The 26,113-nt window shown below is 61.7% G+C and overlaps 4 protein-coding genes across 4 annotated transcripts; 3 read left to right on the top strand and 1 right to left on the bottom strand.

Moving 5' to 3' along the window:
- Window positions 1-4,170: 4,170 nt before the first annotated feature.
- On the top strand, window positions 4,171-5,421 carry MNEG_3318 (hypothetical protein; the record flags this gene model as incomplete). Its single annotated transcript, XM_014048202.1, has 4 exons — window positions 4,171-4,263; window positions 4,577-4,775; window positions 4,953-4,993; window positions 5,203-5,421. 4 exons carry the CDS (start codon window positions 4,171-4,173, stop codon window positions 5,419-5,421), a joined length of 552 nt encoding a protein of 183 aa, XP_013903656.1.
- Window positions 5,422-7,094: 1,673 nt separating this feature from the next.
- MNEG_3319 (hypothetical protein) lies at window positions 7,095-11,105 on the bottom strand (the record flags this gene model as incomplete). Its single annotated transcript, XM_014048203.1, has 11 exons — window positions 7,095-7,214; window positions 7,391-7,455; window positions 7,730-8,544; window positions 8,721-8,869; window positions 9,073-9,150; window positions 9,351-9,536; window positions 9,738-9,868; window positions 10,107-10,236; window positions 10,482-10,556; window positions 10,741-10,821; window positions 10,905-11,105. The coding sequence occupies 11 exons, from the start codon at window positions 11,103-11,105 to the stop codon at window positions 7,095-7,097; spliced, it is 2,031 nt and encodes a 676-aa protein (XP_013903657.1).
- A 7,716-nt stretch (window positions 11,106-18,821) lies between these two features.
- Window positions 18,822-19,436, top strand: MNEG_3320 (hypothetical protein; the record flags this gene model as incomplete). The annotated part of the gene is made up of 1 exon (XM_014048204.1): window positions 18,822-19,436. One exon carries the CDS (start codon window positions 18,822-18,824, stop codon window positions 19,434-19,436), a length of 615 nt encoding a protein of 204 aa, XP_013903658.1.
- A 1,357-nt stretch (window positions 19,437-20,793) lies between these two features.
- MNEG_3321 (proteasome component ECM29) lies at window positions 20,794-25,667 on the top strand (the record flags this gene model as incomplete). The annotated part of the gene is made up of 11 exons (XM_014048205.1): window positions 20,794-20,868; window positions 21,078-21,257; window positions 22,319-22,587; window positions 22,843-22,972; window positions 23,211-23,264; window positions 23,496-23,574; window positions 23,786-24,009; window positions 24,210-24,323; window positions 24,578-24,781; window positions 25,141-25,365; window positions 25,542-25,667. 11 exons carry the CDS (start codon window positions 20,794-20,796, stop codon window positions 25,665-25,667), a joined length of 1,680 nt encoding a protein of 559 aa, XP_013903659.1.
- Between the last annotated feature and the right edge of the window lie 446 nt (window positions 25,668-26,113).

The raw sequence follows: 26,113 nt of genomic DNA on the forward strand, positions 1-26,113 counted from the left end.
TGCCTGTAGACACTGCAATACGAGTAGCTTATGCTGCTGGTGAGTAAGCAGCCCTACTCAGAGAGTGCCGCCCTCTATTCAGGGGCTACGTGCAATGGAAGCGCTGCGTCTCATCAAGTGTGCGCCACGCAGGCAGCCGCTTCATCTTACTGCGTGTGAGCGTTGTCCTGTTGGTGCGCGCTAGTGTAGCAGCGGCATGTGCTGGAGACATAGGCCAGTGTCAAGAAACGCCTCAGAGCCGCCCGCTTCATGGACCTGCCGCCGCTGCGGCCTGAGCACCTCGCGCCCCGACGCCTAGCTTTTCGGCTGGACGAGGTGGCACTGGTGCCTGGGGACATGACACATGCGGTGAGCGTTCAACGGGGTGGAGGGTTGAGTGCTCCCCTCTTCGTCCATTCACCATGTGCGACGCGCGCCGTGGTGCGCAGCTGCAAACGCGAAAGGCGATTGGCAATCTCACCTGCTCCATGAAAAAGCGTGATGCAGCACGCGCAGTTGACCATGGCACATTAGCAGCAGGATGCTGCAAAAATAGATCGCGCACTGCAGAGCATCCAAAACTGTCGCATTGCATTCCCGGCTCATCGCGCATTGACCCGCCCAACCTCGCAGCAGCTCCCTGCGATCGACTGCATCAGCAGCCGCGACCCACTGGATGCGGCCGTTGCGCCTCGGCGCGATGGTTACAACGGCCGCCCTCGGCCCCGCGCGGCAGCATCTGCGGCGTCTGTCACAGCAGGGGCTTCGGGTGTAGTGTGTGGCCATCTTGCAGCCGCTGCCCGTGGCCAGCGCAGCGGGGTGTGAATCGTGCATTACTTACTGCTTTTGCTGTCCCAGAAGACTCCGTATCCCCCCTACCAGAGGAGAAGGAGCTGTCCCCGCTGTTCTTCTTACAGCAGGCGCACCCAGGACTTGGCAGAGCCACTGGCGGGGGGGGGGGGGCATCAAGGTACCATTCAATTTGCATGTGGATGAGGTGACACGGCGTTATCAAGTCAACTCCTGGACCAAGGGGCATCAGGCAGCCTGGGCTGGTCCCCACCCCACCCCAGCGCTGCACAGCCTGTCCCTGCCCTGATCTTGCCCTGCAACGCGCAGCTGCTGGTGCATTTATTGGTGGCGCAACCTGAGAAGTCAGTTTTTCCTGCATGTGATGCACATTTTGTCCTTGTAACATGCAAACAAACCCCCAACCCGCCCATGCCAACCCAATGGCCAGGCCCCGGACTAGCTTCAGTCGTGCATAGTTGCCGAACGGCGCGCCGTCCAATGGCGACGCAGTCCCGCCTGCTTTCTCTGGGCACGGAGTAGTGCGTCTGGGTGATCAAGCACTGCCCCCAGCACCAGCTCAGGGCCAAGGCGCCCTCGCTGCTGAAGCGGCTTCGGTCGGCCAGGCGGGGCGGGGCAGGGACATCGCCAACCCAAGGTTGCCCTTGGCTAGAGGAGGGGCAGGATTTGGGGATCCGATGGTGCGGCCGCAGGCGGGGAACCTTTCAACATATTACGGCCGGCAGAGCAGGCCGGCGTTGGCATGCGAGGGGTGGAGGGCGAGTGTTGCTGGTGGCTCGGTCAGTCGCCGAGTTGGCCGGGTCGGCAACAACCGCTGTTGAGCCTTGCGCACCCCGCCCCCCCTGTTTTGCAATTCAGTTGCAGGGAGCGTGAGTCCTCGCAGGCCGCCCTCCCATCCGACCGTCCTATCATGAGCCACTCGCGCCCCCTGGCTGCTGGAGCTGCAGAGCTCCACTTCTGGCGCCGCCTGCGCCGCCGCCGCTAGGCTCGTCGGCCGCAAGCAGCACGCCGATGGGGCTGGGGCCGGCCTACACTGTGGCGGCAAGCGGCGCTCGTCGCTGCTGGCAGCCGGCTGCGTTGCCAACCAGGAAGACGGCAAGCGGGTGCTACATGGAGAAGGCAAGGTGAGCCCGAAGCCGGAGAGGGGCCGCTGCATCCTGGCCGCGGGCGGAGGTGGCTGCATTGCTCAGGTCCTCGGTTGATTAAGCAGTGTGGATTGCTTATCATTGGCACAGTGCACTGTGGGAATCCTGGCTTTGTGATGCGCCGGGCAAGATACAGCTGCCAGCCAAACACAAACATGCACGCTGGCCTGCACGCGTTCGCTGCTGCGCGCGCGCGCACACACACACACACACACACTCACACACTCACACACACGCACATATATGCGCGCGTGCACTCACAGAACCCTTGCCGATTGCATCTCGGATATGCGTTCCCCCTGTGCTTCATTGCCTGTCAAGAGCCCAGCAGCGGCGCACCCTGCTGCCATGCCCACTGCCTCCCCCCTGCCTCACAAGGACATGACCAACTGTCCCGATGCTGCGCAGCTCTGTTTATGGATGTGATTTTCGCACTTGCTGCGTGGCTTTTTATTCGGAAGTTTCAATGATGCCGCCCGTCCTCCGCACGCTCTGCTGCTGTGCCTGGACCGCCACCTCGCAAAGGCTGGCGTATTGGCGCTCGCCGTCGAATGCCTTGAACGCGGGGGTGCTGTCGGCCTTGGACAAGCAAGTATTAAGCCAATCCAGCCTACATCGGCATTGCGGATTGAACGGGCTGCACATGCCTCAACAAGTGAAGTTTAGGTGATGACGCAGAGGTGGCGGCGGCGGCGGTCGAGGACGTGGCCTGCTTGTATGAGTTGCCAAGGCGCTGCGGCTACCTGACAGGAGTCACGCAGAGAGAGGCCAAACAGCTGGTGGCGGCAGCGATGCGAAGCGCGCCTTCCGTGGACACAGTGGTTTGGCGCTGAGAGTAACGCAGATAGGTGCGAGCAGCATATACAGCTATGGTGCAGTAGCACGGCGCGCTTTCCGTGCCACATGCGAGCACGCCGTGCCATTGAATTTTGTGTTTCGAGGTTTTTTGTCACTTGTCATCAGGCAAGTCAGCATCCCATATTAGTTATCAACATCATGTAAACTCCTTGCAGACCCCACCAACCCTGTCTCAACACCACATTGCCTTCCATCAATTTGCAGTGGTACCACCAGTTGGGTGGGGGATGGCAGTGCCGAGCTCAGCGTTTGGCAGCCCAACGCTGTCATTTATGCACCGCCTTGCTCCTTGGCTGCAATGATGGTGTGCTGTGCGCAGAAATGGCACACAACGCAGGACTGCAATGATGTGTGGCTTTACCTCCCACAAACTTTGTTTTGTTGGCGCGAGCAACGCAGTGAAGTAACACTTCAGCTTATGTGTTCTTACCACAGAGTAATCGCAACCGACAGCCCTGCAGCCTCAGCGTAGAATACCTCCCGGCTGCGCTGTGTGCTGATTTCACCAAGTTACCTGCTTGAGCCCTGTGAAGCTTGGACTGCATGGACAGATTATGCTGAAGGGCTGCCCTGCAGCATGCAGGCCAAAATCACTCCTCGGGCGCACCGGTTGACGCCCGATCCTTTCTGTCAGGAACACCCTTGACAGAAGCTGCGCTGCTTTCAATGCCATGTACCGGCATGCATGGCCAGGCTGCATCATCGGCCTGTCTCCAATCAAAGGAACGAAGCCAGCAGCATTCTCAAGGTGGGCGGAAACAGGCATTAGGCTGGGCCCTCGCTGAACGCCTCGGGGCTGTCAATGTGCACCTCACACCAGCGCGCACAAACCAGCAGCTACGGTATCGGCACGTGCACCACTCAACAGCATGAATGGATTGCGCAGCACAGCCTGGTCTGGCTTTTGCCAACCACCTGAACAATGGCTGCAGCAGCGGAGCCTGTTTCAATCAAGGGCACTGCTTGCCACAGCCAGACCTCGCTGCAGCTAGCCACCTGCCTGGTGCGCTACGATGTGCGCCATAATTGCACGAATTATACTTTATGTGGATATATCGTGCTTTTTCAGCGCCACACGCGGCTTAAGGCGGCACCTATTACTCAGCGGTTGCGTTCCAACCGGGGCATCCGAGGAGGACTCAGAGGGCTTGCGGGGAAGCGGTGTTGTTTGTGAGGCTCACATTTAATCATTGAATCTGTTTGTTCCGTTCATCCCTTCCTCGCATTGTACGCGTCTGGTCAAAAGGTTGGTACCCCGTAGTGGCGTTTGCAGGGCGCCTGGCCGCTTGCTTTAGGGACATGCACAGCGCAAATTGTCGAACTCCAAGCACCATTTGCTTTGGTCCTGCTCCATTGCACGCCTGCAGACGCGGGAAACATGGCTCGCCTCGCCGTTGGCATGCTGGCGCTGCTGGCGTTTGGCTGCCTGGCCCACCAGGCCGCCGCAGTGAACGGCGGATCAGGCTGTCAGGTGTGGATTTGTGGCTCAACAATAGGAGATTGTCGGATGATAAGAGCCCAGTTGGCACGGCCGTTGCTGTGCCCTCCAACTAGGCAGCCATCAGATCGCGCGTTGCGACAGCTGCAGACGCGGGGCGCGCCACCAAAGGCAGCCCAAGGGATGCAGCGCGGCGATGCTCATGCTGCATGCGATGCCAGCCAGTGTGCGAGATCATGGGGACGACGCCGGCGGGCTGCGCGGTCAGTATTGAGATGGCCATCCTCAAGCTAAGCATCCCCCCTCGGCCCTCCTCCCTCCCCCAAACCTCCTCCCGCGCCCGCAGTACATCGACCGCCGCGAGCTGGCCCTGAAGCTGACCAACAACGGCGTGCCGCCGACCCCGGCCGTGTACTTTGCCTTCCTGAACCAGCTCGCGAGGACCAACAACTGGGTCTGCAAGACTTGCGGGACCGGCACACAGAAGGTCAACACCGCGGCGCCCGTCGACATCGGCCTGATCGCCCCCGGCTTCGGCCAGTGCAGTGAGTCGCGGGCGCCTCGCACGGGCGCATTGGCGCCGCAGTCCGCACCGCTCGGCCGCGCTTTGGTTGACGGGTAGCACGCGCCGTGTTCCCCCAAAATCAACGCCATGTTGTTGTAGTGACTGAGATTTGGACGCGTCTCACCTTGCATCCTATATTGCCTCTCGACGTGCACAGCCTGCGCATCGGGCTTCGGCGCCTTCAGCTACAGGATCGATGTGAGGGCCACAATACTGCAACAGCCGCATGCGGCAATGGCGACAGCCAGCGCTCGGCGCAGCTTCATGCATCAAAAACGTGTCCGGCTGCACCGCCGCAAGGCAGGCGCTGCTTGGTCGCGAAGCATTGTCCCAAGCTTGTACAGTTGGTACATGCGGTCTTCCCCCGCCTCAAACCCCTCCCCATCTTCACCCGCTGTGCTCCGCAGCAAACCTCGACCACCACCCCCCTGGTGGTCGCCAACCCCGGCAAGCTGATCCAGGGCATCGGCTGCACCAAGTGCCCCACTGGTCAGAAGGGCCCCAACACATACGACGGGACCACCACCGCAGCGGCCCTCCTCATCGGCCCCTACGCCCCCGCCTCCAACACCTGGACTGGCACCAGGTGTACTTGCACCGTCACCGCCACCGGCGCGGCGTGCTAGACGCCGCGAGCGCTCCACTTTGGCATATGCTGTGCTGTTCACAAGGCAGTTGGCGGTAGCAGGTGCCCTCGCGGCTCAGCGCGGAAAGGTTGTCCGGCAGCCCCGCCCCTGGGGCCTAGATGGGCGCCAGTGCACTTGTTTCATCACCGGCGCCATGAACGCCGGCTACGAGCCCAAGTATTCATCATGGGTTGAGAACCCCACGAAACACACAAAACCCGTACTGCAAGCAAGTCGTGTACGGCATCGTTGAGGAAGGGCCCTGTTTAATTAATTACCCTGGGAGAACCTTTGAAAATCCCTGAAAATCCCCTATGGAAAAGGGTTTTACAAATTCTTCTTGGTTTTTAAGAACCCCTCTCGGTCCCTACAACCCTTCTTGGCTGCAGCGCATGGGCCCCTGCGGCATGCGCTGCGCTGCTACACACGATTTACTGCCCAGTCAAAACTGTCGCACCACCATCCAGTGGTCGTCAATTCACCCATGCACATCAGCTCATTGCATGCGAATCTATCTAAGAGACGGCCGCAAGAGTAATACTGTATGTGTCAAGTTGGCTTTTGGGGACTTGCTTGTTGCACAGGTCGAGCTTGGAAAACCAAAGGAAAGGCTCATGCACGCATGGCGCTGACTGACACTGCTGCACCATTATTCCCTCTGCTGACTGTGGGGTGGCTGGCAGTACCCAAAGAAGCGCACTCAGCAGTCAACCCAGATGCCTTTACAAATAAAACAGGCGTTCAGACGTCAAATGTGCTAGCTGCTGCACGAACGAACATTAACGATTCTGCTGTCAGTCATACATGTGTGTGATTGCGTGCCGCCATGCGCCTGCAGCCACACGGGTTCCATGTTTCACATTACACACTACAAAATTCACAGGGGATGCGTGTCTGGATTTGGTGCTAGGCTCCAGCCTCTTGTGTCAGCTTGAACTGGGATCTTTCTTGTCAATACCAAAACAACACATGAAGGTGACCAGGGCAGGCCATGGATTGCTCAGTTGACAACATCTCTGCCACGTGCGCCGCGAATATCTGGGCAGACTTCCCCAGCCTTCCAGTGCAGCTCTCAATGGCAACATCATAGCTTATCTTGCACCCTACAATCGCACTGCAGCTGCCTCAGCATTGGCCACTCCTGCCTACCCAGCTGAAAGCCCAGTTAGGGGCTCAAACCCTGAACCCCGAGCTTGATGTATTGTGAATCTTGAAATATGTAATGTACCATCCACTACAGGACCCAAGCAAGCGGCACCTCTGTGTTGTACACGCCAATTCCTGAGGCACAGTGTTGAGCTTCAGGGGCAATGACTCATACCTTACTGACTCGTACGTTGTACTCTCAACCGGCAGCACAGTCAAGACCAAATCAAAACACACGGCAAACCCGGACCAAAACAAACCAATATTGGCTGCTGTGCGGCAGGTCTGCCCTCTAGCCATATCATGCACTCCAGCGGCAGCAGGAATGAAGGCACAACAGAAACCTTGCATCAGCAAAGCATCAGGCTTAAAACACAAAGCCACCTGCGTGAATGTGAAAACCAATCCTTGTAAAACTGCAGAGTCGTCCTCAAAGCGTAGCAGCAACCTGCGTACAAAAGCAGGACTGCACCCCGCCCTCAACGTGAACCTCAGTGCTGCTGGCTTTCGGCGGCCCCCCAGCGAAGTCAATGCGCCGCCCGCCACTCTCCCACGCGGCGCCTTGTGTCGTCGTCTGCCGTGAGCTTGCGGCTGGCAATGCGGGCACGGCCCCCGGGGAATGACGTGTTTCCCAGCATCAGCCAGGTCTGTGCGAGGGCATGGCACGGTGTTGCAAGCGCCCATGTGAGTATGGCGAGCAGGGCATGACATTGCATGCATTCATGCACATGATACACCCACCACACGTACAATCACGCGTGCAAGCTGCCAATCCTGACTGGCGGCTCAACAACAAACGTTGAACCCCCACACACCGACCCACCTCGATTGCCTCCCGCTCATAGCAGCGCCCATCACTGGCCCTGACAGGGTCCAGGAACAGCTCCCCTGAAGAAATGACAGAAAATGCGGCAAGTTGGAGAGAAAACGGCAAGGATGCGCCAGGGCAATGATGCAAAGGGCGTCTGATGCGACAGTGGCACGCAGGCGGAGCCTTTACGGGCAGGTGGCGAGTCATGCACAGTCCTGCGCCTGCCCAGCAGCTGCCGCAAGATAGGGGGCTTGAGGGACACAGCGGCGCTCGCGGGCGAGCAGGGGCCTGGTGTGTCCCCTTGACGACAATCGTCCCTCCTGTCCCACATTGGCAGGACGGTGCGCGCACCCGTGATGGGGCAGACCAGGTCCTCTGGCGGCTCCTGGGCGGTCGCCGGCGGTGCAGGCGCTGCCTCAGCAGGCGCCGCCAGTGCAAGTGCTGGGACTGGGACCTCCGCAGCCTGCGGGGGCTGGGGTGTCGCCGCGCCCTGGCCATGCTCTGAAGCGGACAGCACTGCTGCCGTCCTCTCCGAAGCTGGCTGCTGTGCCTGCTTCTGGCTGGACTGCAGCTCTTGTTGCTGCTCTGGCTCGTTTGGCTGCTGCTCTTGTGCCTGCGTGTGCCCCTGCAGCCGTGCGGCAGCTCGCTGCAGCCCCTCCTCATCCCGCTGCTGCTGCTGCTGCTGCTGCTGCTGCCGCTGCTGCGGCGGCAGCGGCTTACCAGCCGTCTGCTCAACTGCGGCGACCGACTGCTGCGCATGCGCCTGCTTCTGGCGGGGCGGCGGCGCCAGGGCGGGCACCTCCGCCGCCCCGACGGCCACCGCCCGGGGCGGGGATGCGAGCGCTGGCAGCCACGGCCCAGCCTTGGCATCTGATCCAGGGGCCTGTGCAGCCGCGGGCACGGTATGAGCGGGCCCGGCAGCAACAGCCACAGCCTCCTGCTCCCACGCCGCCTTAATCCACCCCGCCCGCCGCTCCGGCGACGCCGAGCCGCCGTGCGGCCCGTCGCCAGCAGGCTTCTTGGCACGCCTCCCCAGGGCCGCGGCCGCGGCGGCTGCGCCGGCGCCGGCGCTGCCGCGAGCCTTCTTGGGGCAGGCGTTGATGGTGGCGCGGTTGACGGCCTCCTGCAGCGCCACCGTCGGATCCAGCACCTCGGCTGCCTCGGACCTGCCATCACATCGCATGCCATCACGACGCGCCGGAGAATCAGCAGCCTGACAAGCCTCATCCGAAACAAAAAAACCGCATGCACAGCCCTTGCGCTGCATCGAGGGGCTCGTCGCGCTGCAGAACCCCCGCCCAGCCTGGAACGCGTTGGTCAGGCGTTGCTGGACCGCACCCACCGCCCCAGGTCGAACGCGATCGTGTATGCCGTCTTCCCGTAGCCGTCTGGGATACGTCGCGGGTCGCGCAGTCGGTGGTCAGAGCCAGCCGTCAGCTCCAATAGCTTGGCGTGGGCTTTGAGCAGCAGCCGGATGATGGTGACGTCACCCTGGGGTGGGATTTTGGGCGAAACAGGGACAAGTTTGGAAGGAGGTTGTGCGTGTGAGTGGTGCAGTCTTGCAGGTGCCAGCCGCCTGAGCTGCTCTGCACCAAATTGTAAGTAGCAGGTCAGTGGCACGCACCCCAAAAAAGCAGGCGGGGCCGGTGCATCCCTCGGCCAAGATGTCGAGGTCATTCGTGCACGCCACCCACCTTCATTGCCGCCAGGTGGAGGGGCGTGCTGCCTTTGTTGCATGAGACGTCCCCCATGCTGTCGCCGCTCGCACCCGCCTGCCGGCACAGGTGTGCATGCAAGTTGGGTCGGCGACTGGTGCGCGGCGTGCCAACTCGCACGCCACAGAGATTATGATGCACACAGGGCTGCTCCATCATCCAGGCGCGCAAAAGCGTGCGGGTAGCATTGGCACGCCGAAAGCCGCTGTTCCCCTCGGATTCCGAGTCACCGCTCGTCCCTCCTGCCAGCCACCCACCGCGAGGTATGCGCCCGCATTGACCAGATCTCGCAGCACGCCGCCGTGGCCCCGCCAGCATGCGAAGTGGGCGGGCGTCAGCCCGGTCAGGTTGACCGAGTTGACAAGGCGGCGCGCGTCTGGCAGGTCCGGGGACTCCTCGTTGTCCGCGTGGGCGAGGAGCAGCTTCACGCACGCGATGTCACCCTTGATTTGCATAACATGCGGGTAATTGTCAGGCAGGAGGAGCGATTCATAGATAGCCAGGGGACTGCATCATATCAGTGATTGGCCGGCGCCCCCATTGAGTACTGTGGGCTGTGCAATAGGCCCTCCTGGTGATGAATCCGGAACGGTCGAGTGCTAGCTTAGAGAGCACACGCCTGGGCTCGAGCAAAACGTGCGCACCTGCCACACCGCCATGTGCAGCGCGGTATTGCCGCGGATCTCTCCGCGCCACGCGTCCACGCCGCACGACAGGAGCGCCGCCACCGCAGCCGAGTGGCCCCCCTGCACGGCCACCATTAGGGCAGTCTTACCTAGACGGCCAGGGGATGAGAGGCGGTATGAGTGGGTATGATTGCGCAAGGTGGAACGCGTGTTGGTTGCATGAGAATCGGACAGCATGCGCATGGCAGCCTTCGTCTTGTAAAGCAGGCGGCATGCTTGCCCCAGCCTATAAAATGGGATGGCTGCCACATATGCCACCCCGCTGCAACACCTCAATGACCATACCAACAGCTGCTCGAGCAACAGCAACCACAGCCCCCCCCCCACCTTCGCGTGTCTGAGCGTCCTTGTCAATGTTGCGACCCATCGGAATCGCGATCTGGGAGGGGATCGCGGCAGTTGTCGCCGCTGCGATGTGGTTGACCGCGAGGTTGACCGTGTTGAAGCCCGCGTTGACCTGCAGAGGCATGAAATGCGTGTGCGGGCACATTTCCACCCCAGCATGCTGTGGGCCAGCGAGACACGCCGCAGGTGCAGCTGCTGTGGGCAGAGGTGGCCGGCTCAGTAGTTCACCAAGCAGCAGCACTGCGCGGCATGAGCTGATGCCCAGCCCATCTTAATGTTACTGTGCTTGGCCTGCAGCTGTCGCGGCCACAATCAGAGGTCTCAAGTCGCAGGCCCCCTCCTCCTGCCCACGCCCACCTGCGCGAGCATCTTGTCCTGCTTTTTCTGGTGGGACAGAACCTCAGACACCGCCGCTGCCACCATATTCACCACCTGCAGTCAAGCCAAAATCCACGCGCCGGGCCGTTGTCACCTTGATGATTGGGCGCCACTATCAAGCCTCAACTTAATGGGGGGCGTCTGCACCACTTGACGACGGGTCGAAGGCGGCACAGTGCTCCGCAGCAGGCTGCGCTGCGCGCACGCCTGCACGACCAGCCCGCCCCGGTGCGCACACCTGCGGGTCGCCACTCTGTGCTGCCAGGTGCCACACATTCAGGCCGTCCTTTGAGTGGACGTAAATTAGGCTGGGATTGGCCTGCGAGTGGAGGCGGCCGTGGCGACGGGGGCAGTCAAACTGATAGGCCGGTGCGCTGCTGGTCGAATAGCGCACCGGCTCACTTCGGCGCTTGCCAGCAGCTGGCCTGCACGCATGGCGGGCAAGGGCAGCGCGGCGATCACTCCCGAGCAGCACTGCAGGGACACGATCGGGGCAGCGGTGAAGTGCTGCATCTGCACCATCATGCTGCTGTATGGCGCTCGCCGCACCTCCAGCAGGGCGCGTGCATCCTCGGTGCTGCCAGCGCTGATCGCTATCATCATTTTTGATTCCTCCTCACGACTAAGCCGAGCGTCTGACTGAGCCTGCCCCATGGCTGTGCGTCGGCCCTACTCTGGCAGCTAGGGGAGGCAGGCAGCTTGGTCAAAGCTGGTAATCAGGGCCACGTTGTGATTGATGTAACACTGGTTTACGTCGGGCACTCCGCCGTTTATCGTATCAAGGTTCCCAGGAGTGCTGGCTCACTTGCGGTGTACGGTACGGTATTCATTTGAACAGAAAACGCTTTTGATCACCTCGCCGCGATGAGAAGGGACATTAGGATATGATATTATATTATGCAAGTGCTATGGAAGGTCCTTGAAGCTATAGTACACGCCCGGCCCAGCCTGAAGATCGTAAGGTACCGCTGGGCCACATTAATGGACCCATTGCTTTGATGAATCCAAGTATCAAAATTTCCAGGAGATGGAGAGTTCCGGTGCACGTATGTTCATGTATCGGCACGACAGCTGATCGCGGCCGTTTGTCTTGATGCAGGGCCGTCGTGCGCACTCGGAACATTCAGGATTGAGGAGGCGGGGGCGCCGCCTGATGTGGGATCCGGACCGTTCGGCTGTGATGTGGAGGTGTAGTTTGAGGCGGCCCGCGGGCATGCATGGGCGTGGGCGTGACATTGCGCCCCGCCCTGGGCAGCTGTTGTGGCCGACGCACATCTGGGCGTGTCAGTAAGGCAGAGGGCACACTGGCATCATGAACGCAGGTGTGGCTAGGAGGCAGGCCCTGGCGGCGGGTGGCGCTACGCGAGAGCACCACACCGCAGCGGCGTTTGCCGCGGGGGCGGGAATCCTGGTTGGTGCGCAGCGCGTGCATCTGGGGAGCCTGGCGCAGCTGGTTGCGCCTGCGCTTCTCGTGCGCCACAGCGCATGATAGCAGTGGAGTTGGTATTGGCGGCGCCCCTCTGGGCTCAGCGGAAGGGGTGCTGGCCATCGGACAGCTCACTGACGGCCTGGCCAGTATTGGTGGTGGCGGCTTGGTTGCTGGGCCAGCTGCTCCAAGGATGTTGGCGCCTGGGGCTCCGGCTGGCTTGCTGGAGATGGCGCGTGGCGTCGGAGTAGCTGATACACCAGGTGGTGGCGTCGCGCGCGGCCTTGAGCACCGGCCTGGTGAGTCAGGTCTTGTGGCTGCGCACTGTGGCGGCAAACGTCCAGCCACGAGCGGGTGCGGTTCCAGCGGTGCCGCGGCCGCGCCTTCGTTGCAGCCTGTCGCGGCTGCTGGCGGTGTGTTGTGCGCGCCACGCGTCGCCGCAGTTGTTGTGGCTGGGTCTGCGGCTGATGGCCTAGCGCTGCAGCGGCTGCGGACGCACCTGCTCATGGTTGTGGCGGGTGATGTCACGATCCTAGGCTGTATACCTGCGTGTGCTGGGCACGAGGTGGTGGCGGCCAGCATTTGTGGCGCTGCGGGCGATGTCGGGGGTGGCTGCCGCCATGCTGGTGTGCGTGCTGGGGGGTGGACACACCTGAGGCGACAATGCTCGCAGGTGCCCTGCGCGAGGCCTTTGGGGTGCGACCCTGTGGTCTGCGGTGGGTTGCCACTCGACAGCAAGCGGCGGGGCGGCGCGGGCAGCAGCTGGAGCGTGTGCCCTGGCTTGGGCACGACTTCTCCATTTCTGGCCATCTGTGCGAACTCGCCTGGGTGGCGGCGCACCCTGCTGCTGCGCCTGCATCGGGGGTTGCCGTGGTTGTGATCAGCAGCAGCAGCAGCAGCAGCAGCAGCAGTCGCAGTCAGTGACAGCAGCGGTGGTGGCAGCGCTGATGGCGGCCATTGCAACAGTGATGACGGTGAGTGAGGCAGGAGGGTTGCAAGCAGGCTGGGGATCCTCGCTTGCGCAGTTGCAGGTTGTAAGTCATGCTTGGGCCAAAATGGTTTTCTGGGGCCGCAGCGCGTGCCTGTCATTTCGACTGCGATGCTGCGTTGTGCTCGGTGTCCTTTCGTAGGTGGTGGCGCTGCGGCGCCTGGCATGAATGATGAGGCGCTGCGTTGCGCCGCGTCCAGGGGCGCACGGCTGCACACTGTCGTCACGTGAAGGGGCCACCGCCTGCTGTGCAGTGCGGAGCAGCCAAACAAGGTGCAGGCGGTGCATGGGCTGGCTGTGGTGGACGGTTTGCTGGGTGGCGGCGGCAGTGACCATAGCAGTGGTGGTGGGGCCAGCAGCAGCAATGGCTGCAAGCGTGGGGCTGGGGTGGCTGTCGCTGGGTGGTGTTGGAGGCACGCAATGGCTGCGGCGAGACGGCGTTGAACTCGGCAGCGGTGGCAGCAGCTCTGGCGCAGAACGCGCGTGTCACCATGATGGTCCTCAGCCGCACGGTCCAGGAGGTGCGGCAGAACATTGCGTCCTGGCAGGGTCTGCACACTGGTGTATGGGCTGCGGTGGTCGTCGGCCGCCGGGCCCCGTGTGAGCACGACGCCGTGTGCCATTTGCCGCCTGCTGCGCTGAACGACCGGTGCGGCAGCACGTGCGCAGCGGGCAGCTGCCCAGATGCCGCCGGCGCCGGTGCTGCGGTTGGCCGCCACGACATTGAGGACTGCCGCAGCTGCAGCAGCGCGCGCCAAGGGAACGCCTGCTTGGGTTTTGGCGCCAAGCAGGTGATGAGTTGCACGCAGGTGTTTGTGCTGCAACCTTGAGTGCATTTGTGTGTCTTTTCTGTTGATGGGTGTGTGTGGTTTGGGGTGCATGCTTGAGGTGGTGTGTAGTTAATGAATACCAGTAGTTTGTTTTGTGGGTAACTGTTCGCAGCAAAAAAGCCCGGGTGCTGCATGGCGCTAGATAGTGCTGTTAAATGTCAACTGATCGATTCGCGCATTGGATTGCAGGTGATGAGCGCCGAGAGGCGCGGCGACCCAATCATTGTGTCTGCAACGTTCGTGGGGCGCTGCTCCCGGACCACTTCAAGTCGCGCTGCGGTCTGCGGGTCGGCGGCGACAACAAACTCACAATGGTTTCGGACGAGGTGAAGGTGCAGTGGGCAATCCAGATCGCCCTGTAGGTTGGCAGCGCGTGCTGGTGGCTCTGCTTGACGGATGGCCTCGGCGCACAGCTGCGCGCGTTCGTCGTGCAGCAGGTGCGTGGCCTTGCACCAGCGCTCTGGAGCTGCGACTCCGCTGTGGCCGCTTGTGAGATGCGCTGAGGCGTTGGGGCGCCGTGGCTGCCTGCCTATGCGGACCTGCGGGCCGCGCCGCGCGACGCATTGGCCTTGGCGCATTGCTTTGTTGCTTTGGCGTGCTGCAGCGCGACAGCGATAGCTTTTGACAAATCGGGTTCAGCCTCGGTAACGCCCTCAGCGAGTAATGCGGCAGGGCGCGGCGGCTGAAAAGCGCGTCGCGCTGTGTGTGGCGCTGGACCTGCTCAGGCTGCTGCAAGGGCTGGGTGAACGGCGGCGAGCTGTCACGTTTGCAGCAGCAGGTGTGGTAAGCTTGGCGGATGTTGCCTTTAGCGTGCCCGCCCCGGGATGCCTGCAGCAGCCCCTTTGAGGGCGGTGCCGACCATTTGGCTGCGACGGTCTCAGACAGGCTCATTGCTTTGGCGCGACACGAGGTTGTGGGGTCCACCGTTTGAGGCTGGAGAGTGCAAGGGCTGGGTGGTGCAGGCCACGTGATGTGCCTGTGGGTTCGCTTGATTTGTGCTGATGTGTCTTGCGGCAGCGTGGATGAGCACGTCGATGTGAGGAGTGGTTGCGTCAGCCGCCGATGTGGCGTATTGCAGGTTTCAATGTTGCTTTGGTTTGCTGCATGCATTATGCACGCTCGTGGGCTTGTCGCAGCGTGTATGTGCACGTTGTTGTATGGTGTGCTTGCGTCGGTCGCTGATGCGGCGTATTGCACGCACAGATGTTGTGTGTTGTGTGTTGTGTTTGTGTAATGGGGGTTCAGTTGATCTGTGCTGCCAGGCAGGTATGAATGCTTCACACAAAGCAATTTGAGAGAGCATACCATACTGTACACCAGTGGCCAGAGTGGGTGTGTGCCACTGACAGCGCCTTGGGCTTGATGAAGGGCGTCGCGCACAGTCATGCAGCACATGCTCAGCAAGGACACGCTGCGTGGAGAAGCCAGGCAAAGCAGCTGCAGCAACCAGAAATCAGCCGCCTGCTGGAGACAATGTGCATGCCTGTCATGGGGGTACTTGTAGAGTTGTTGGTAGCAGGCTGCATGCATGTGCTAGTAGTCGAGTCGCGATGCGCTCATGCTGCTACAGTTTCTGCTGTACGTGGAGGGTGCACTAGATGATGTGGTGAGCCAACACACAGGTAATTGACATTTCTACATCACCGCCAGTGGATACGCCAGTGGATATGCATCTATCTGGCGACCCACAAAAGGGCGAATGGATTTCAGCTTTCATGTGCATTGTGCTTATCAGTTGCAGCACCAAGTTGTTGTGATGGTTACGCTGTCGGCACGGCGGGCTTTGACAGGGCTGTCAGATTGAAGCAAGCGCGCTGATGTGCTGGCTGGGGATTATTACAAAGTATAGTTGCCTGCATCCCACTGCTGGCGCCATCTTGTGGCAGATCCTTTGCGCTCGAAAAAGTGTGTGTTGTGGTGCTGCACATCGATCAGATAAACACATATGTGTTGGCACGTGCGGGGGAAGGGGGCAGGCCTTGGCTTGAGCGTTTGTCCCAGCCCTGCATCGCCTATGGTGCGCTCACTCCTGCAGTTTCGAACATGCCACAGTTGCACACATATTGCATACGGTCCAAGATACATCGCTGCTCTGGCTTCACCGTTGCTTGCAAGGTGCTGAAACATGGAGAACAATAGAAGAAATCACTCACAGCAACGCAGTGTGGACTGTAGCATAGCAAACAATGATAAAACTCCTATCATATGCTATTCAAAGTCCTACCAAAATCAGTCAATAGGCAGCTGCGATTACCGCAAAGCCCAGGTCTCAGGCCCCTTCACGCCGTCTGCCATTGCCAGCGTCGCAGCGAGCTCACACACCGTTCTGAGTCGCGCGCAGGTGGCGGCCATACTGGCGCCTGGGGTGCTTGGTGGGCTTGTTGGGCTTGAGTTTGGGTAAGTAGGGCGGCCGGGGGCCACCAGAATCGCGCTCGAGGGACTGGAGTGACGGCGCGCTATCGTCTTCAACTTGAAGCAGGCGACGGCCCCCAGTAGTCTCGATGGGCGCGGCGGCAGGGAGCGGCTTGGCGGCGGCGTTGGCGGCCTGGGACAGCAGCAGGCGGCCCTTGGGGATCGCGGTGGTGGAGGCAGGGGAGGAGTAAGAGGAACGCCTTGGCGGCAGCGAGGTGGATTTGGGCGGGATGGGGGCACTTGGGCTCCAAGGCTAACGCTGCGGTCACGTTTGCTGCTAACGCCGCGGCAGACAGCTCGGCGGTCACCTTGTTTGGGTTTGCGGCGTCTACCACCACCAGCAGGGCCGCCACCAGCAGGAGGGCAAGGGCTGAGCGCTGCATGTTACTTGGCGTCACCTTCATTGGCGCCACGGCGAGAGGCAAGTGTGAAAGTCCGGATGGGCCAGGGAGCTGCCAGCTGCAGCGCCAGACGGTTTGAGGGTGGCAACAGGTTCTGCAGGGCATGCAATTTGATAGCTGCGCGCTGAGAGAACCCGCAGTGCACAGGTATTAGCTGAGGACAGCGGACAGGGAGTGGCGGGCGGGCTGAATCTGACGCAATCACGCTGACTGTGCCCACCTGGGTAATCCGCTGTTGATGTGTCGCAGACAACAGAAACGAGTTATGCAGCAGATCACAGCAACGCAATCATAGCGCTCATCGTTTGGGCCGGCTGGTCCCTGTCGTCATGCGGTGTCACGAAGCTGTACAAGCTGTCGCTCGGGAATCTGACCAAAGGTGCGCTCTGGAAAAGTAGGAAAATCAAACTGCACCTATTGCCAATTACAGCTCCGGCCCCACACATGGCTCAAGCGGCACCCTGTCCTTCCTTATGTTGACATACGGCAGCGTTCCAAAGGTTCAAAGATGCCCCCAAGCACCCTGCCTGATCAGCAGCCCAACGGCATGAGTGAGCGCCATCTTGAAATTCTTGCAGGGCGCAGCACCAGGACCCACCTGTAATGACATTGGCATGCTGAAGAGCCAAGGCCCGCGCAGTCACCTAAACCAGGGGTGGGGTCGCTGGGGCAGAACTCGAAGCTGCTCAGCCATTCGTAACTGGCGGTACTGTTGGAGGGCTTCCTGCCCAAAAGGTCGATGCTGGTTGGAGGTGTGTTTCATAATGTGAGGTGGGTCTGGCGCAGAGTGTGGGCCTGTCAGAAAGGGGCCGGCGGACGACGGGTGCTTTGCCTGAGGCATCAGGCGAAATTGCGGCCCGACAAAAGAGGATGTTTGTTACTTTGATGCTGTGAGCAGACTGCAAGACGCATGAGTTACCGCGAGAGCAACTGGGTGGATGAAAACAACCCGAAGACTTGTCTGTTTGCTGCCGCCGCATCGGGTGGCCGCTGGCTGTAGTAACCTGGGTCGGTCAATTGGAACTCCCAGTCGCACAGAGAGCGAGCACAGGACCTTATCATAGCATTTTCCCGCTTGTACTTGGAGCCGCACAGGCAATGCCAGGAATGGAGAGGAGGCCAATCGCCGCAGGGTATCACATGCACGTGTATTGCCTTTGCCCTTGCAAACAGCTGCCAGAAATGCACGCTTCCAATCCACACGGGCCTTGCGCACCCGCCAGACTTGGCAGATCAAGTGTTGAAGGTAGCACGGGCTAGTGAGGCCTTCAATATCAGCGCAGCGTTGCCATCTGCTCCAGGGGCGGCCGAATTTTGCAGCCTGCCCAATATGATCTGAACCTCCACCAGCGTTGGCTCAGTGACCATCTGCTCTGCTGACTGCTTGGCCTGGGCGGCCGTTTCGCGAGGGGGGGGGGGCGGCTTGGCGTGTCGCGCCGCTGACGCAGGAGGGCGGGAGGACGCTGGGGGGGCGAAAACATGGAGAGCGCTGCTTGGGCTTCATCAGAGAGCTGCTTGTCCGCGCGGCTGCGAGTGGTGACAGCCAGCAGTCCCACAGCCGCAGCACGGCTTGGACTCATTGACCCGGCTGGCTTGGACACATTGGGTGCATGACAAAGTCATACATGCTTTGTATTCACACTGTCAATACGTCCGAGGACTGTGCAAAGCACTCCGGTGTGCTGTTACGGTCCGATTGGGCTGGCTTCTGGGTGGGCATCTTTGAATCTTGGGCTGGCTTCTACAGGTCAGCACAACGACGGAAACAGTTCGGCCATGTGCACGGCTGCTGCAGAGCCAGCGATGCGTTAAACTTCAAGCTGAACCCTCTCGTTTTTAAATGCGCCATGTGGCTCTGACCAAACACGCAAAGGCCAGGTGCAGCTTCGCGTGACAACAAGCGGGAACCTGCTGGCCCAAAACGACCCACAAATGAACAAATAGTTTGCCGTGAGCACAAATCAACCCACAACTTTATTCTGAATTACACTGAACCCGTACACGAGACATATAATCAAAGGTGGGCACAGGCAGAGTGTGGTGGTCAGCTTGACCCGAAGCGCCAGCATACGTCGCCCACCAGGGCCTCAGCCAACGCCACAGCCACGGGTGCGCTTAGCCATCGTCCTGTTGTTAGGCGGGTCTGAAAAAATCTATTACCAACAAGATCGCATCCGTCGCTGCAGATGACACTGCCCTGACATAACGCCCAACCCCACATCTGGCCGTAACAATGTGCAGACCAGAGTGACGTCGCCCAATATGCGCCCAGCCCTTGCCCTCCTGCTGGGGGCGGCCCTGCTGCTCGCGGTCGATGCCGTTGCCCCCAACAAGGCAGCTGCCCAGCCGCCCGCTGCTGCTGCGGTCAACGCGACAGCAACCCGCGCTGTGGAGCCCAAGCACCCTTCTGCTACGGCCCTCAGCGCTTACGGCGGTGCTGCGATGAAGGCGTCCGAGCCCAAGGTGCCAGCCAAGGCGTCCCCCAGGACCTCTCCATCTGCCGTCGAAGACAAGCTCAAGGGCCGCCTGCTGCTGTCCCAGCCCTCCACCACCGACGCTGGGCCTGCACCCGCGACCGTCAAGCCCCCATCTGCCTCAATGTCCCCCACCACGGCGGCGCAGACCACGCTGAGCCCCAAGCATTCCCCCACCGCGGCGGTGCACTTCAAGCCAAAGCCCAAGCACTCCCCAGCCGCCGCCCCCCCAGACAACGCGAGCGAGGGCCGCCACCTGCTGCAAGACATCCCTGAGGCCACGACGCAACCTCCCACGACCAAGCCGGCCAACCGCCCCGCTTACTTGCCCCACAAGAAGCCTGTCAAACGCCCAGAGCACCACTATGGCCGCCGACTGCGCTCCTCCTGGATGGGTGCATGAGCACAGTGTGTGCCCGGGGTGCAGAGCGCCGAAGAGGGGCCCGCAACCTGAGTTGATGCACGCCAGCCGCCTGTCATTTCATAATGATTGCTTGTTGGGAACACCCTGGCTGCATGTGAACACGGCGTTGCACATCATTGCATCGTGCCACCTTCATACAAGCACCCGTGCAGCCGCACATCTTCGCCGATGTGTTGCTTGCGCGCCGGTGTGCATTCTGCACTGTGATTGTGCGCACGTGATGCATGCGATGCGCGCAAGCTAGGATGCAAGGGCTGCTTCTGGATGCAAGCTTGCTGCTAAGACGCCTGGTTGCTTTATTTGCAAACTCAAAGAGGCTGGTCTTGTGTGTGGTGCGTGATCGTTTTTGTCGGCCAGTTGGGGTACTGCAAGTGGTACCAGGTTCCAAGGCCATCATAACCAAGCAAAGCGCACCTGCCCCACGCACTGGGGATTCTGGAGCTTGACAAACCATGAGCGCGATTCACCCCTTGATTGAATCATTTAATACTTGCAAACGGGCATGTCAACCTGACCACCAAGCTCAGGTCGATTTCACATCAGCGATATATGTGCGTTCCTCCCGGATTCTGCTTTGCTGTGCTGTAAACAGTATGGGCATGGCTCTTGCTGGGCAATTTCCAGTGGCAGGCTTTATTCTTCCATACCTCAAGACGTCAAGAACAGCTCGCATGCATGCCAAAATCATACAATTTCAATGGCACTGCAATTTGTCCGCCACGCCAGTACAGCAGTCAAAACGGCGACTGCTGCATGCATGAGGTCTGCCTTCATGGACACCAGCAGGACAGTCACTCGTTAAATCGACTTGTCTTGCAATCTGGCGTGTAGCTCAATATTCCTGTACCGTATGTACTGCACGGTACCCCTTGGTTTGTGGCCACCTGATTTTTCAGGCGCCTTGCTTGTTTCAGGTCCAGTCATATTCGCACAGAGGCGTCGTTCGGCCGTTAAAGCAGCTGCACAAGCACGCAAGGGGCCCAGTGCCATTGTGGTCCTGCCCGCAGCAGCCCCCCTGGCTACTGTAGAACGAAGAGTTTCCCTCAATCCCAGGACGTCATTCAGCCGCAGCTCCACTCAGCGGGCGAAACATGAACGCTGCCGCAGCATTCGCGTTCCTATGAAGTTACTGGTATTAGCTTCGCGTCAACCACACACACAGCGTGCGCAAGAATGGCGGACTCAGACGAAGTAGCAGCTTTGGATCGGATTTTGACGCGCTTGGCTGTCAGTGAGGACGATCAACTGGAAACAGTGCGTCAAATACGTTTGGATACATGGATGACCTGACGCGCTCAGATCATGGCGCTCACATGGATCACCGCGTCATCCCCGCATGCAGACGCTGCAAAAGCTTCTGCCGCTCGTGATCGAGAAGCTCTCGACCCAGAGTGCGCTAGTGAGGGCCAAGGTGCGATCAAGACCCCGCAGAGGCGTGGGCCTGCAAGAGGTGCATTACCGCGTGTTGGCAATCAGGGTGCTGGCCAGAGTGGCGGGGACACCAATCGTCGCCAGGATGAGCAGCCTGTATCTACAATTTTGTGCTGGGTTACTGTCTGGACTTTTGTCTGTAATTGCAGCCTCATACCACCCGGTACGCGTGCTGCAACCTCCCACAAGGTGCTGGAGCTGTTGGGCCATGTCAACAAGCGCCTCAAGGCCGCCCGCTCCATGGGCCTGCCCCTGCTGGCGCTCGCCCGCCTGGCAACTGGCTCGCTCAACCCCATGGTCCGCAGCTTTGGGCTCGTGTACACGGAGATGGCGGTGGACCGCGCGCCGGCGGGCGAGCTGACTAAGGCGGTGAGTGATGGGCGGAGCGGTGTGCTTGGTGGAGGAGGACATTCTTCTGTGTGGTAATCGTCCTCGGGCCCAGGTGGCAGGGCAGGTGGGGTGTCAGGGCAGGCGAAATCGGCAAAGGTGGTCCCCCTCACGCGAAGGCGCAAGGACCCCCTAATGCCCAGCAAGGGGGGTGCAGCTGTCATTAGGAAGCTTCCTATGAGTCCGACCAGGGTGGCAGGCGGCAATCTTCATGTGCTCAAGCGAAATTCAGACAGCAGCGCCGTTTGTGGCAATCAGAGCACTGCCGTCTACGTCACTGTGCCCCAACACGACAACCACGGGCCCCTGCAGCTGCCGCTCCTGCTGGACGGCATCAGCAGCCGTGCGCCGCAGCACGCAGCCATTGCGCTGCGATGCGCAACGGTCGCCTTGACCGCCCTCGGCCCCGCGGGAACAGCGTCTGCGGCATCCGTCACAGCTGCCGCGTCGGGCGTCGCGGGCGGCCCAGCCACCCTGCAGCTGCTGCCGGCGTCGGGCGCTGACAGGGCGGTCCTGTTGGATCATGTGACTAAGCTGTTGCTGTACCAAAGGCCTTCAGGTGAGAAGGTGCTGTCACCGCTGGCGGCTGCGCAGCAGGTGCGCTCAGGAGTCCGCAGATGTGCAGTCGAGTTATCATTGCTGGTGCAGCGGCAGGTGCCGCGTACGTGCAGCTGCTATTCCTGCTGCTGTTGCTGCTGCTGCTGCTGCTGCTGTTGCTGCTGCTGCTGCTGCTGCTGCTGCTGTTCCGGCTGATCCTGTCTTATCTGCTTGGTTGCGTCACTGCATCCCTGCTGCTGGTGTTTCTTATCTGTACTTAACGCCTTCTACCGTTGATTCCCCCCAAATGCAAATTCAATCAAAAGGCCGGCCCTGCACCAACAACCGTTCAGGGCTTGGCAGCCGCAAGCGGGTTGGCCGCGGCCGCGCCAGCTGTCGCGGCCCTGCCGCCCGCCGGCCTGTCGGCTGCTGACATGGCAGCGTTTGAGGAAAAAGGGGTCCCAGATCAATGGGAGCTCGTCCGACGCAAGCTGGGGGCGCTGCAGCTGATTGCTGGCGCCACCGCTGGCAGCCCCGTCCTGTCCAGTGGCGCGGGCGTGGCCGTCAACGGTGGCAGCGGCAGAGCTGGCGGCGGTGCCGCGGCCGAGGCGGGCGGCGGGGACGCCGAAATGGGCGAGGCAGGCGGGGCGGTGCCTGGGGCCAGCGGGTCGGAGACAGTCGCGCCTGCGCCTGAGGCGGCGGCGCTGCTGCAGCCTGCGGAGGTTCTCATCCCACTGTTGGTGGCGGCCTGCGACCCCTCTGAGCCTGTGTCAAGGTGAGCTGCCGCTTGTCATGGTACGGCAGGCAGCTGAATGGGTTTGGGGCCAGCGAAGACTTGAGATGCCGTGCACAGGGTGCCATTTTCCTGTCTGGCAGTGTGCCGGCAAGCGGCTGCCGTGCTTGCCAAGGCATGACGCTTGCTGCCACTCCAAGCTGGACGCGCAGCCGCAAAGCCCCGCGGAGCCTCCCGCCCTGCGGACGATCCGTGTTCGCTCACTGGCCGCCCCGCCCGGCATTCCATCGCGCCCAGGCGCGGCGAGGCGCTGGCGCGGCGCCTGTGCGGCGTGGAGAGCCCGAAGACCAGCGTTGACCTGGAGGACGCTGGGCTGGTGGGGCGCCTCATGGCCCTGGTGCTGGGGGGCGGCGGCGGCGGCGTGGAGGTGCGCGATCTGCCTCCGTGCAGGTGTTGCAACCCTTTGGCGATTGATGGGTTCCGATGGGGTCGCAAAAGGGGGGATCTTTGGCTGGCATGCGCCCGCATTGAATTCTGAACTCACGGCTCAGGGCGGGGGCGTGCAAGTGGGCCGCATTGTGCTTGGGCTGGTGTGCCGTGGTGCCGATGGCATCGTGTGCGCGCTGAAACTGGCGCGTGCTTGCCCATCGCTCTGTGCCCTTCAGGCTGGCAAGGCCGCCACGCCGGTCGGCCCCGCTCTGGCGGCGCGCATCATGCAGGTGCGGGTCCACGGTATCTGCCTGGCAGCTGCGCGATTGGATTGGATTGCGTCAAGGAGTCACTTACAGATTGCGTGGGACGAATTGTGCCTGACCCGCGACACAGAAATTGTGCTGCAACTTACCGTGATGTTTGCGTGGCGTTGGGCGTCTGCGGCACTCTCGCACTGCGCTGAATCGCAATGTGTTGCGCCCCCTTGCCGGGCCCCTCACTCACCGTGTGGCGCACAGCTGCTCGTGCGCTCGGTGGCAGCGGCGCAGCGGTTCCCGGAGAACGCGCGTGTGCTGAGCGTCTGCCTGTATGGCCCGGGTGAGCGCGCTGTCAGGTTCGGCAAGCGCACAGGGGGCTGGAAGCACCTATCATCAAGACTGTGGAAGTTGGCAGTGCCCTGTCCTGGCAAATGTGTGGGGTCCTCGGCACGTGCGCTTTCTAGCCCCCACCAAGCGCTTGTAATATCACAGCATCCCAATTTGACATTGGCGACCCGAACCCCAACCACTTCCGCTGCCTCACCGCCCAGGCGCCCCTAGCTCCGGCGGTGGGCAGGTGCCGCTGGGAGCGCCGTCTGGCGGCGCCACGGGCCGCCTGCGCGCGCTGGGCATGGAGTGGTGCGTCTGGGTGATCAAGCACTCCCCCCAGCACCAGCTCAAGGCCATGGCGCCCTCGCTGCTGGAGCGCCTGCTGCCCGCCACCGGGGGCGGGGGCGCGGCGATCGGAGGCGGGACAGGAGGAGGGGATGCGATGGTACGAATCTGGGCTGAGCTGTTTTTGCGGGGTGCAGGGATGACTTGGAGGGGGTTGGTAGATTGGAAAGACCTGCGTGGGTCGCCTTGGCCAGAACGTTGTCAGCCAACGCCCATCGGCCATCCGCGCCAAGCCAATCTTGACACGGCGCCTCTCGCCCCATTGCCCTGCCCCACTGACCACTCGCCCCCGCCGTGCAGCAAGTGGATGGGCCGAGCGGCGGGGCCGGGGGCGGCCCGCAGGATGCGGCCATGCGGGGCTGGGCCTACCAAGCCGTCGCGGCGCTGGCGCAGCGGCTGCCTGAGCATTTTGAGGTGCTGTCGCTGGGCCAGGGTCCTGAAATGTGTGTGGCACAGGGCAGCAAGCCGTTTTGCACTGTCAGGACGTGCCCGCTTGAGCGTTGACGCTTCATGCAGTGTCCCGGCGCCTGCTCAAGTCCGGAGGTGCTGCTGCGACGGCCTGCTGGACTCCAGAACTTCTGCCGCAATCACGGATGCCAGGTTGCATTTCTTGACTTGCTGGCACCCCAACTCAAACCCCCACTCCCCCCCCCCCCGGGCTGCTGTAGGGGGATGTGGGTGTCGCGCGCCGCTTCTTTGGCGCCCTGGCGTCAGAGCCCGCAGGCAGCCGCTCCGCCCTGCAGGAGGCCGTCAGCAGCCTCGCGGGCGCCTACTCCCTGGCAGCCGCCCGAAGGCGCCAGCGGGCGACGGCTGCCGCCGCGAACGACGGCGGCGTCGCCGGGGCGGCGGGGGACGGGGGTGATGACGACAGGGTGGGGGAGGAGCTGCAGGAGCTGCTGCTGGGCAGTTTGGACAGCGATCAGGCGGCGGTCAGGCTGTGCGCCATACAGGTGTGACGCTGCACGGCTTTGCAGGGGGCCTGCGTGGATATTGTTGTCCTTGTCATCCGCGTGCTGATGTTCCGCCACAGCGACGTGCTGACCGCCTGCGCTAGCATGGTGCCGTTGTGATGTGGCCCTCTTTCTGTCACAGCCGGCCTCGTGATTGCTTGCGCACCTCTGCTTGCGACCTCTCCCCACCTCTCACCTACCATCGTGGCTCACGCCCACCAAACCCTTGAACCCTGATTCACCGTGGGTTGACCCTCATCACCCCTCAAAAATCCTCGCAGTGGTTCACGCGCTTGTTCCCCCCAAGCCACGCCCCCTCGCGCTACGCGTGCTGCCTCGCCGCGGGCGACCCCAAGCCTGAAATTCGGGATGCAGGCCTCCGCGGCCTCGCCCTCGCGCCCGGCGGCGGCGGGTACGGGCCGCAGGCGCTCGGCGGCGGCGCGGGCGGGGCCGGCGGCGGCGGCGGCGCAGGGCAGCTGCTGGCCGCGCTGTACCCAGCCCCGAAGGTCAGGGGGCTCCCCACCCTTGTTATTGCGCTTCCATTCTCATCATCCTGTACATGTCATCTCTCTTTGCCTGTTCCTGCATGTTGTGACCTACACAGCTGCCTTGCGCACACACGCCGGTGTCCCAAAATCATCCCAAGCCCTGTTTCGTCCTCGTGCCGCGGCCGGACCTGCAGGCGCTGCTGGCGGTTGCCGTGTCGAAGCACCCCGGGCTGTCAGGGGCTGCGGACCCGAACCGGCCCCTGCCGATGAATGACAGGGCGCTTGAGGCGCTGGTGGCCTTCCTTGGCTGCTGCAGGTGAGGTATAGCGATGCTTTGTCGTGTTGTCTTGGGTTGGATCAACAACAGGGTGCTGCAGCTGAAGAATCGCAGGCAACTGGGAGTGCGGCTTGGCGCGGGCGATTGATGACATCACCGTTGCTGCCGGCGGCGTTCGCTCGCGCAGTCGCACTGCCAGTTGCCCGCACTCAAGCAACAGGATCCCCCTCCATGTCCACCAGCAACTTGATTGCATCTCATGCTGCGTTATTCGTCTGCTCATGGCAATGTCCAACAGCCGTCCTAGTATCGGTTTCCACATCATGCGCCGCCTGATCCCTTTGCCCGCTGCCGTATTGCCAGGGTGACCGCCGCCGCGCGGTCCGTCGCGGGAGGCGGCGCGCAGGCCGGCGACGACGCTGACGAGGCGTATGCGCTGCTGCTAGAGCACGCCGCCTGCCGCGCCGCGCCCCGCGCGCTTCTGTCCGC

Source organism: Monoraphidium neglectum, assembly GCF_000611645.1.
Source record: "Monoraphidium neglectum strain SAG 48.87 unplaced genomic scaffold scaffold00412, whole genome shotgun sequence".
NCBI lineage: Eukaryota > Viridiplantae > Chlorophyta > Chlorophyceae > Sphaeropleales > Selenastraceae > Monoraphidium > Monoraphidium neglectum.